This window comes from Ascidiella aspersa, chromosome 6 (genome assembly GCF_963924565.1).
Source record: "Ascidiella aspersa chromosome 6, kaAscAspe10.2, whole genome shotgun sequence".
Lineage (NCBI taxonomy): Eukaryota > Metazoa > Chordata > Ascidiacea > Phlebobranchia > Ascidiidae > Ascidiella > Ascidiella aspersa.
Window position 1 is genome coordinate 13,291,215 of NC_139452.1, and position 12,438 is coordinate 13,303,652.

At 34.5% G+C, this 12,438-nt stretch overlaps 1 protein-coding gene across 1 annotated transcript in view; it reads left to right on the forward strand.

Moving 5' to 3' along the window:
* The first annotated feature begins 279 nt into the window (after window positions 1-279).
* LOC146139977 (integrator complex subunit 3-like) overlaps window positions 280-12,438 on the forward strand; it is a 58,320-nt gene continuing 46,161 nt past the window's right edge. The window contains exons 1-16 of the mRNA XM_083391443.1: window positions 280-346; window positions 440-520; window positions 831-917; window positions 3,242-3,325; window positions 4,107-4,220; window positions 4,517-4,601; window positions 4,713-4,846; window positions 5,104-5,178; window positions 5,376-5,483; window positions 5,775-5,894; window positions 6,197-6,351; window positions 6,867-7,107; window positions 8,321-8,477; window positions 9,113-9,226; window positions 9,847-9,951; window positions 11,212-11,296. Of these exons, the coding sequence (XP_083247569.1) occupies window positions 443-520; window positions 831-917; window positions 3,242-3,325; window positions 4,107-4,220; window positions 4,517-4,601; window positions 4,713-4,846; window positions 5,104-5,178; window positions 5,376-5,483; window positions 5,775-5,894; window positions 6,197-6,351; window positions 6,867-7,107; window positions 8,321-8,477; window positions 9,113-9,226; window positions 9,847-9,951; window positions 11,212-11,296 (1,742 nt within the window). The 5' untranslated portion in view covers window positions 280-346; window positions 440-442. The remainder of the gene's footprint in view (window positions 347-439; window positions 521-830; window positions 918-3,241; window positions 3,326-4,106; window positions 4,221-4,516; window positions 4,602-4,712; window positions 4,847-5,103; window positions 5,179-5,375; window positions 5,484-5,774; window positions 5,895-6,196; window positions 6,352-6,866; window positions 7,108-8,320; window positions 8,478-9,112; window positions 9,227-9,846; window positions 9,952-11,211; window positions 11,297-12,438) is intronic.

Sequence of the window (12,438 nt, forward strand, 5' to 3'; positions counted from 1 at the left end):
CAAGAGGGGAGGCCAATAGGGCAGTTGACATATCTGCTCACCCAAGCAGCGCATAGAGTTGTTAAATTCCCTGGTACATACATAATAAAACGTTGTTATTTTGCGATTTTTACTCGTTTTTGGTACAATTAATTTATTTACCTGTTTCTACTTTTGGTTCCATTAAATTACAACTTATATACAGTACATTTAGAATAAAAACTCTCTAGTGTTACGGAGTATGGATTTGTGGTTTCACGAGGTAGGGTGTTTCCCTTGCTAGATTCACTGATGTTTTGAAAAAAAGGTAATCACGTTAGTTTTGCAAAGGTTGTATTAAATCAAAACAGGTTGTTATTGTGACCAGGTGGGATTTATTTTTTGCTTTTAAACGGATTTTTCTCTTTGTAATGTGTACAAAGTAGAAACTTTCCTTTCACTCAAGCATATTTTGTTACAGAAAATGGCTCACGCGTTGGGAAATCCGTCTTTTAAAATGTTTGCAACTTCCACTTTGGAAACGAAAGACGAATTAGAAGAGGTTAGTTAAAAAAATATATTTTTGCCAAAATCTTACCTTAAAATTCTGCCATATATATACTAGAAATAGCCAATTTTTATAGTAAGTTTACATTAGTGGTTAATTTCCTGCTGAAGTTGTCACTGGAAAACCTCAACGCCAAACATCTTTGGCAAGAATTGACCAAAATGCAATCAAATTGTGTATTAAGTTATTCAACACATTGTTAGAACAGACTTTAAATGTAGATAAAAAACCCTACATTTTTATGAAATTTTATATATCATCATAGTACAATAACTTCAACAAATATTTGTTAAAATCTTTTTAGAAATTGGAACGATGCTTTACTGTAGTATCTGATCTACTTCAAAACGTTTCATCTGAGAGAGAGATTAATGATGTACTCACAAAACATGTAAATATGACAGCAATATTTATATATTATTTTTGTGGCAAAAATATTTTGGATACATGTTGTTTTTGTCTGAATTATTATCAATTATAAACTGGATTTACTGGTACATAAACTGGGTTTACTGGTACATCATGGAAATTTTAAAGATTTTAGAAACCTTTACAAAGTTGTTCTCCTATAAAAAGATTTGCCCTGGAACCAAGGGGTGTATTTTAAAGGGTCAAAAGTGTTTTATTGTTATAAGAGATAAAATATTGTAAATAATAGAGCGGTCATGTTCAAATGGCGGATCGCGATCCGGTTCAGGATCTTTTCAACGTTTTGTGCGGATCTTTCAATGTAGGCCTAGTCTTTAAAAAATAAACTTCCTACAGTGTCTTATGTGAATACCAATTGTCAGTGTTGTTGTATTTTGAATCAAGAATAGAACGAGAATCCCAAATGCTAACCTTTGTGAACGTTTGAGGTTATCAGTAAGCAACAGAAAGCCCCAATTCGACGGTATTGTGACCTACAACGGCGGACCGGATGCGCCCCGCCAATGTAATTCATTCGTTCTGCCGCCTCTTTGACAAACTAGATACGAGTCCATTTCGAATATATTTTGACTATTTTAAATATGCGTAAGTGCGAAAAATTTTCGCGCTTGTCCCGCATGATCTTTCTACGTCCGATGTGTTTATGTTTTGTTGCTGTCTTTTGAAGAAGATCAGCGCTTCTTTTAACGGAAATTCTATTTAAAGTTGCCGTTAACGGAAATCGTATTTAAAATTATTAGGCATATATTTTTTGACATTTTATTTTTATTTTCGGGAATGTAATAAAAACTTAGAAATTGAAAATGCCGGTATACCAAGAAATGCCGGTATACCTCTTAAAAAATCGCGCTCGCTTCGCTCGCCACGTGCACCCTCGCCTAGAAAGCTTAACAAAAAATAAAAAAGGTTAATGCGTTTCTTCAAAGTAGTTTTTTTACACTTTTTATTGGTAGTATTGATGACAACGTTTGGCCTCTAATTTTAAACCAAACAAACGCCTTTTTCGCGCTTTACTGCCTCCTTAAATGTAACTAAAAACGCTTATAAGTGAAAAAAAGATCCAAAGCCCGCCTGCTGTTGTTCTGCCATTTTAATAGCACAACATTTTGTGCGGCCCACAAAGACCTTTCTAAGTTTGGTGTTGGCCCGTGACTAGAAAAAAGGTTATTGACCCCTGGTCTAAACCAACTCATCATTTTTCTCACTGAAACAATCTTGGTACTGTAGCACACTTCAGTTATGACATTTACAAAGCTATCAATATTCTGTGTACATTTACATAAATAAAGCACCATAAAAATTAAAGCGTGTCCAATATGTTTGCTATTCGTATTTTGTGGATCATCATGTTGTTAGGTTGAACTGTGGTGGATCATGGCAGAAATCATTTAAACACCCCTGTAATAGAGTATTTCAATTGATGATGGATACATGTCATTCACAGGCTGTTTAAGTAACAAAGTTTTGAACTAAATTCCTCTGGTATTTTTAAAGGGTTGAAAATGCACAACACTTTATGTGATTGTATTAATACATTTAACCATAAAGAAATAACATGGAAATCTAAAAATTCACAAATGTTAGAGAATCAGTTGAACCTTTTAAAAAGTATCATGATTTTATTACTCGGAACAACATTATTTAAGGTGGTGAAATAAAATTTAATTTTGACCATTTTTTTGTATTTAAGTGTCCCCCCAAAATTATAAAATTATGTAAAATTTATTTTAAATGTAAGACAAATTGTAGGCTTGCCTACATTAAAGTTTTGCACAATCGCAAAACAATTTAACCAAGGGGTACAAAATAGAGAAATTTGTGTGATTTTATTGATACAATAAACATCCTTAAGATTAGGAACACATTATTTTGATGGAAGTTTAAAGTGTTAGAGAAACCATTTACATTTTAATTACTTATCTGACATAGTTAACTGGTAGCCTATCTTGTAAATAATATCCACCATGCCTAATAATGACAAGTAATGTCGGGCCAGATCCACGTTTGCCTCCACAAGAGCTGAAATGAAACAAAAAATAAAGCAACACATAGTACCACTGCTATGAACTCCCTCGGGAAAATATAGTAGCACTGCGCTTTACCCCCTCTCCCCCTGGCAAAATATACAACAACCACACAACCAGTATAGTTTATTATTTTATTTTTTTTATTATTTTATATAGAATTTGTATTTTGATATAATTTGTAATAAATTGAATTTTCATTTAATAAGTCAACTGTTAATAAAGCAATGTTACAACCAAATAAAGAAACAAATATTTAAAGGTTTCTATGGGCAACAGTGAGCATGAGGAAGTGTGTCTGGGCTTGCTTGGCAAAATTCTCTCAGAGCGGCAGGTTGCACAAAAGGTAACTTTCTTTGTTGGCTTAGTAGTTTTAACTAACATGGGATGAATGGTTGAAAAGATGAGAGGAAAAAATTACATATTTTAAGTTAATGTACAGACATACAAAATTGTTTTATTGTACTGCTTTCATTCACAGTAATTCTTCAATTAAATTTTTTTAAAAGGTAACTTTTTGCTTGGCTTATTAGTTTCAACTAACATGGAATGACTGGTTGAAAGGATTACAGGGAAAACTTACATATTTTAAGTCAACAACTTTAACTGAAGTTTTTTTTATTGTGCTGCTTTTATTCACAGTAATTCTTGAGTTTTTTTTGAAAAAAAAAGTAACTTTTTTGTTGGATTGTTAGTTTTAACCAACATGGAATAATTGGTTACAAAAATTACAGGGATAAATTACACATTTGAAATCAACAAACCAATTTTATATATATTTTCTTTTATAAAGATTAAACTAAGTACAGTAAACCAAAAATCAGTTTGTTTGGATGTTATAATATGATAAATATATTTCGCTATTAAAAGCATCATTAGTATATATCTTAAATAAAATGAAATGATAAATGATACTGATGATGCTTTTAATAGCGAAATATATAAAACATATTCATGATATTATAACAATTAAACAAACTGATTTTCAGTTTACTAAGTTCTGTACTTAGTTTAATCTTTACCATTGATGTGCAACCAGAATCGTTTGTTTTCACCATTCGGATTCAGGCAGATTCTCTTATTCGAAAGAAAGTTCTGATCATATCTTCTTTTATTTATTTTTTCAGTTGTTTCAAAACATGATGATGGTAAACCGTGACAGTCTCAGCTGTGTTGTACTTCATCTCAACATGATAATCCTTGAAAAATACCGCAAGCTTGCTGATGCTGCAAGAATGCAGGTTTGTAGAAAAACATCAACTGGCCTTCTTTAACTGTAATACACAGTTGATCAGCAGCTCCAAATACTATAAACGAAAAGTGGTGCATCGCAAATAAATAAAATAAGATATAATTTGTCTTGGATTCAGGTCTTTGCAATATTGTTTGCTGACTTTATCGGACAAGTTGCATTATTTTTAGGTTGCATATGAATTTGTCAACAATAAGCATTTTTTGTTTTGCTGATATAAAAATTTGTTAAATGCATAATTATTATTTTTTTGATTAATCCTGTCAAAATTTCTTATTTACCCAGTTGATGTGGGTTGTCAATGAACTGATCAAATCATCTGCCAATGGCTGTGATGCTCTTTGTACAGCCCTTATGAAACAAATTATTGGTAGGAATAATTTAATGAACTTTTATTAAACTTGCTAAAATTTGTATGACAATTTTAACAAAATCTAAGATTGTATTATACCTTACTACAATGTACTCATATTCTTCAAAGGAGGTGACACAACCCCCAAAAACATCTGGCTTTGTGAAAATGTTCTTAACATGCTTACAAGCAACCAATCTTGGGTGGAGAAATCAACGTCTGTTGTGCAGATTACTGTTTACACATACCTTCGCCTTTTGCAGGTCTGCTTAAAGTTATCACCTCGCAAAGGTTTTATGAGATCCCATATATATAGTATAAACTAAGTATTAATTATAAGTATTTAACACTTGTTGTGCGATTTTTGTTGTCTAATTACTTTTCTGAAAGTTGAATTTTATAAAAAGTAATTATATTTATTTAAGTATACTTTAAGCTGTAAAATGTAAGATTATACATTTTTAGGTAATGAATTTATTAGTTGTTTAAACCTAGAATGGACAAAATTTGTTTTTGCCAGGATCATTTTCACCCCAATTTAGCTTCTCTTTGCAAAAAAGAAGTCAACTTCCTGACAACCCTGATGCGTGAAAAGGTTTGTATTAACTAACACCCCCATACAAGTGTTCAAAGATGTATTGGTTTTAAAAATTGTGTGGCAAATTTGATTCTGTTAAATAACTGCAGTAACTCTTGACAGGTATCCAGATGTGCATCTATTTTATTGAGATCCCGAAGTTATAAAATCCATTTTGCTACTAACTAAATTTGTTTGTCTATTGCCAATTTTAGTGGGTTGAATGCTGTGGCATTGGGCGAGACCTCATACGATTACTTTCTTCTGTTGCAAGAGTACCTGAAATGGAGAGACTTTGGTCTGATTTGATACACAAACCACAGGTAAAGCAAATTAGTTGTGCCTATTTTGATAATACTATTAAGTCTAATGGGATTCATTAAATTTACTTTTTAAATTTTTAAATAAATTTACTTTTTTTTAATTTATATTTAAATTTATAAAATTTTCTTTTAAATTTTCACCTTTGATGATTTTGGTTACTCTATTTGCCTCTCTTTATCAAATTATTTTATTCAAATACTATACTTAAGTTTGTGGGCAATATCGATTTCACAATATAAACGTTTAACATGATGCTAGATGTTATCTTATTTCGGGATATATTGTTGCAGTCGCTTGCTCCATCATTTACTGGAATTGTAAACCTGCTTCAAACTCGAACTTCCAGAAAGTTCCTTTCCTGTCGTCTCACCCAAGATATGGAGAACAAAATCCACTTTATGTTGCACAAAGTAACAAAATTATAAGCAAATCTTATACCTATTAGTTTGTTATAATTAAAAATAGATGTTTTGCCACGCAAATTTTGCTATGCCTACTAACTATTGGATGATACCGTATCCTTTTTATTTATATAACTCTTGCTTTGGTAATTTTGTAATGTTTGTAAAGTTTACCAAAAAATGGGTATATATACAATATGTACAGGTTATTTCCATCTGTTAAACAAGACGATTGTATCTTCGAGCACAATATTTGATGATCTATATGCCTTTAAACTAGCTGTCCACTTTGACTTTTCATCCGATTTCAGGTGAGGTTTGGCCACCATAAGCGCTACCAGGAGTGGTTCCAGCGGCAATACTTGTCGACAACCGACAGTCAGACGTTAAGAAGTGACTTGATCCGCTACATTTGTGGCTGCATTCACCCATCAAATGACATTCTTTGCTCGGACATAATTCCAAGGTAATCGGTATTGTTGCTTTTAATCGTCGGAATATTTCAGATGCGCGATTTGCATTCTTTTTTTTAAGTCGTAACCTGTAGCTTGAGATATATATATATAATTATAAATATATAAAAGGGCGGATCTTTATGGAATCCAAAACCATTGGCAGCAGGTTTCTGCTTGTCAAAAACTGTTGCGCTGATGCGTATATAAACAATAAAAGTCAACGTTAAAAACCCGAATAGAACCAGAATCAGACATTTTTTAATGGTATATATATTTCGCCTATACTGGCATCGTCAGTTTCTAGTAGTTAAGTAAAATACATATACACAGCAAAATAAGAATAAAATTAATAAAAAATTAAAAGTTATGAAAGCAATTTAGATTACTAACAAAACATCAGGCTGTGAAAAGAAAACTATCGCCGTAGCTTGGAAATACCGCTGCAAACCCGCTTATTTCGTGTTCTGTCAGCAATCACTGATTGGCTAATTGACGCTAAACAAAGTTGTCGGTTTCTCTCGTTTAGGTGGGCCGTGATTGGCTGGCTGCTGTCCACGTGTACGTCACGCATCGCTTCCTCCTACAGCAACCTGGCGCTCTTCTGGGACTGGCTGTTCTACGCGCCGGACAAGAACAGCATCATGGACATCGAGCCGGGCATCCTGGTGATGTACCAAAGCATCCGCAACCACCCGGCCATCACCACCAGCCTTCTCGACTTTCTTTGCCGCACTATGGTCGAATTTCACCCGCCATTGGCGCAACAGGCATGTGCTACTCTTGCTACCTCCTGTTATATCGCTGTTTTTGTTTTTTATGTAGCATTCCCGGACTACTTAACAAAGATGTCCAAAATCTGCGAAGTCATACTTTGTTTGTGTTTAATTATTATTTTATTTGCCCATTCCTTATTTTCGCTCACAACATTTACCGTATCTGTTAGAGCAGGGGTTTTTAACCTTTTTGTACATTTCACCGTTTTAACAAAGATGAACATATAAAATGGTGCTCATTTGCTAAAAACGAAAGTAACAAATTACATCAGTTATATTGAATGCGACGGGTGTCCTTGCTCTTTGGCAACGAAAAATGAAGTAACAATAGATAAGGACGTTGCCAATAAAATAAAAAAAGCACCAATTAGCATAGCATTACGTTACCTACATTATAAAGTTTATAGATGATAAATAATCAATAGATGCTACTAGGCTAGCTTCGAATTAGCAGTCTGAGCTAGGAAAGCAATACCAACAGCTGGCACAATTTTTCTGTCAGGTGAACTAATATGAAAATTTTGATTGATAGCTCATTTATCCCCTAAAACGAGGAAATTTTCCCCACGTTAAGAAAGGCTGTCTTAGAGGCAGTGGTTTCGAGACCAGGGTTTTTTTTTCTGGACATCCCCTTGTATTTATTTATTTATTCAAAATTAGAGACTATTTTTTTGCTTTTTGGCCGTGTACCATTAACTAAGTTTTTATGTTTTTTGCCAACCGAACCGATAGGCAATTTTATACACCTTTTAGATAAGGTAGTACTTTAGATTAGTTGAACATACAATGCAAATTACTTTTATTTCACATGTTATTTATTTATACAACTCTTTAGTGTTGATCACTTAACTAGATTCCATTTGGTCATCCATGCGTGTGATATGCACGCTGATTTGCTTTTTAGAACTATCTATACGCATTAAAATAGTTAGTCAGGTTTAATTATTGAAAAATAATTTGATAGGACGGAAATTCGCAGAAGGCGTTCGATTTTTTTGTCGAATGTTATTTGCGAGATTGCTAGACACTCGCCCGACTGGCGAGTGCAAATTTTAATTCAAGGCCCAACCCTGCGCTTAAAAAAAAATTTATTGGAAATTGGTCTTAATTTATGATACCGATATTCGTTAGGAGTGGGATATTGGGCGGAATTACGATCAGTAAAATAACAATATATCGGGGCTCCTCTACACAAGTAACATTGCAGATCAAACAAGGCGTGCACAGCGCTCTACGGACGATTCTGGAGAAGCGCGTGGTGCAGTCCCTCTCACCCATTCTCGACAACCCCAAGCTCGACCCGGAGCTAAAGCAACTCATCAGGAATAACCTGCACGAGTTCTGCGCGCCGTCGTCACCTGAAGGTGAACTTGTGACTACTTTCTAAGAAAAACGCAGTTTAACAAGCCGACATAGACCAAAAAAGGCTGTATTTTATTTTTTTTAAGATAAGTCTCGTTTTAAAACATGTTAAACCCGCAATTATTGCACGATTTACTACTTAGTGCAGTATTAAGGATGGTGGTGCTTTACAATATTGTGGGAGCTTTTTAACTTTTCGAACCACGACCCACAGAGATAATTTATCGAAACTCCTGCTCTCGGAAAAATATGATTCCGGCACAAATTGTTCGCTGCTTTTATTGTTACTTTACTATGATATGCACTATTCACAGCCACCCTTTTATTACATAAACCAAGCATAGACGGTCTCAACAGTCTCAGAACATGAAAAAGTTATTTTTCAATGCTTCCTTGGTAAAATTTTATGGCTACCTATAGGGCCTGTGCCCCCTAACAGTTTAAGAACCTCCGAAAACGAGTTGAGCCTGAAAAGTAAACATTAAAAAACCTGACCTGTAGTTTTCAATTCAACACAAAACGTGCTGCTTAAAGTATTGGGAATTTACATTAACCCAGTCTTTGTTATTTGGTTCTCAACTGTTGCTGTTACGATCGCACCTACATTGTCATAAGTGTTGTGTTCTTTCGTTTGTAGATAAAGCATCAGCAAATCCACCCCTTCCCCCCGTTTCTGAGGGTGCTGCTCCTACGTTTCCAGGGCAACCGCCGATCGACATCGTGGGAGAAGAGCCAATGGTGATCGAAGACGGTAGAACGCTTGTTTTTTTAAGACGTATTTCACGTTTTTTGTTCGCTTTAAAAATGTTGGAATGTTACTTTGGTGAATTCGTGAAAAAGAAAACTTAACAATGCTTATACTGTCCAGGTTATTTAAAGTAAAGAAAAGTTGATTGCATTTTGCTACTCGTTCGATAAAGCATATTTTTTTAAATCCTAAACTCACTTTATTACAGATGCATTATTATCAAAGTTTGTCGTAACAAACTTATTTCTTACGTCAGTTTTTAGATGAGTCCTTTTAAAAAGTGTTGTACGCTTCCTAATTTTACCCTGTAGTCTAAAATAAAAGGTATTAGAATAGAAGGTGACTTATTGTATTGCTGGCCAATTTTCTTTTTGGTTAAAATTAGAACAACATATGACATGTTGCTATTCCTTACTGTTTTTTGCTCTTTTTTTCCCGCCTTTGTTTAGAGTAATATTATTCTCAGACTAATGATGTTTGGATTGTAAGCTGATAGGCCTGGTCTCCAATATATGTTGACAATTTGTTTTAGAATGTTACAGCTTTAGCATTTATTGTAAATCTTTTTTTGGCACTTAAATAAGATTAAATACAAATAAACATTTTTCGAATAACTTCTTTAGATGATTCGGACTTAGAGAGCTCGCAGAAGAAGGGAGCGAGCGAAGATGCGGATGACTCGATCCAGGAGGGAGGAGCCATCTTTAGCGACGAGGAAGAAGAACAAGGTATGCTAGAGAAAGGTCCACAAATAGTGGGTATTTTATTTTAAAGCCAAAAAAAAAGAAGACCTAACAAACCTGATGGGTGCCGACCCGATAACAAATTAATATAAAATTTTAGTCATGATTTGCGATTTATAGCAGTAAATTTAATAGCAGGTTTGCAAAAATGTTATATCATGACTGAAATGTTATATTAATTTGTTATCGGATCGGCAGCGATCCCATTGCACATCGGCTTCGATTCGATTTTATCCGACATCTTTATTCTGTTGACAACAAACGTTTTTTTGGGGGGTGGTGACAGATTTCCCTTTTTTCTCTTTATCGAACAACCATATTTGCATTAAATCGTGTATTGATTTACTAACTGCATGTGTAAATTAATTTAGATAAAAAATAAAAATAGCTGTATTCATTGTTGCTTTAAACATGTTTAAACCCCACCCTTTGTTTAGATTTAGACCAAACATGGCGTTACTTTTTTCTCTTCTTCATTCCATTAAAATTATTTGGTTTTTCCCAAAAATAAATTATCTGGTGCCAAAACTTGGGTTTATATGATGGGTCACCAAACTACGGCCCGCGGGCCAGATCCGGACTCCCGGGTATTATAGTGGGACATTTATTTCGGGTCGCAAACAATATATATAAACAGTATAATACTGAATAATTTTAAGTTTTCCAGTTTAAAATAGTACAAAAACGTTATAGAAAAATAAAAAAAACTTTTGTCTGTTAACTTTTACTTACTTTCAGTGCGGCAAGAAACGACGCATACACAATCCTCGTATAAGTAATCCAGACGAGGCCTTGTACCCCAAAACTGTTTTTGACCAATTATAAATCTATTTAGCCGAATTTGTGATTTGTAATTTAGGGTCGCGTCAAAAAGTATTTGCGCATACCTTGGCTGGAAAACAGCAATCTGATTTTTTTCTTGTTCTTTGTACGCCAAAAATATGCAAGTTAAATCAGAACATTTTTTGAGAAGAATTTCAAATATTTCGAAAATTTTGTGTCCCTGTCAAATCTTTAGTAAAATTTTCTAAAAAAAATTTGTAAACCTTCACTAAGAGAGGTTATTGTAAACGCTCACTTAGAATGGCATGCTGCTAATAAATGTTATGTGCCCACTTTGTCATCTGCTTTCAAAACAGTGCCTAGTTACACAAACATTTTAAAAATGCACGTCTCAAGCGTGTTTAGTTTGCATTGGCTTGCTTGAAAGAATAGTCGTATATATTGGAATTATTTTTTGCGCAGGCAAAAAGCCGACGAAAACGCCTCCAGTGACTTGGAGAAGTTCTCCTTCACGGGAACCACAGGACATTACGCAAGATCTAGAGAGGTAGGGGCCGTATACCTAAATTAAACAAGTATAAGCTAAGTGAGTACTGTATGGAGCAATCCCCCCAAAAAAAATGCGTTCAACCTTTCAAATACTTAGCTGGAAATCCGGAATCTGTTGCGTGACAGTTTTTTTTTTTACAATTCAATCTATTGAAGCCTTTTAGTGTAGTTGTTCATGTAAAAAGGGTGCCACGAAGTAATGGTGCTTTTTTGGTCAATTAAACATCGGCCTATTAACGAATTTGTCTCTAAATAACCTGCTTCAGTCTATAGATTTCCATGAGTTTCTTACTTACTCAAACATCTTAAAACTTGGTGATTTTGTTTGGCCCTTCTGAACGCTTTCGGTTTATTATATAGTTACGGGTGCCATTGTAGTCGTTAAACACCGAAAAGCCATCGCAGACTCGCCGAATCTGTCGATCTATGATGCAAGCAGAGCAAGCCAGAAAAACAACTGGCCTGCAGTGAGGTTCGAACTCACGACCTCCGGTCAAGCCGGGACCGTCGCTCTACCAACTGAGCTATGCAGGCTCAGAGAGGAGCGAGTCGAGAAACAACCATGCGCCAATACTTGCACATTTTGTTAGTACAAGCAACTTCACACTGGGGGATCATCAGTCCGTATCAATCAATGAAAGACACACACAAACATGTGTTTAATAACATCTGTGATCTAGCCCCTCGGAAGTTGCTTTATGACCAACGATTACGGCTTCCGTATCAATAGTACACCGAACCTGCGATGGCTTTTCGGTGTACTATTGATACGGAAGCCGTAATCGTTGGTCATAAAGCAACTTCCGAGGGGCTAGATCACAGATGTTATTAAACACATGTTTGTGTGTGTCTTTCATTAGTCGTTAAACAGTTCGACTTTAAAGCCCAGATTTAAAATTGACATGCCTCTAATGACGCTTCGCTGAGATGATATCTAAAGTGTTATATAACTAGAGTTAGATCGATATATCGGTTTACCGGTAATATCGGCCGATATTTCGCTCCTACCGAGTTATCAGTATCGGTAAATTAAAGCCGATATTTTGTTATGAAAATATGGTATAGCTCTTCCTAAAAAACAAACAAATTTCATATTTTTGCAAAAAAAAAATCGTTTAGCATCAAAATAAGGGTTAAATA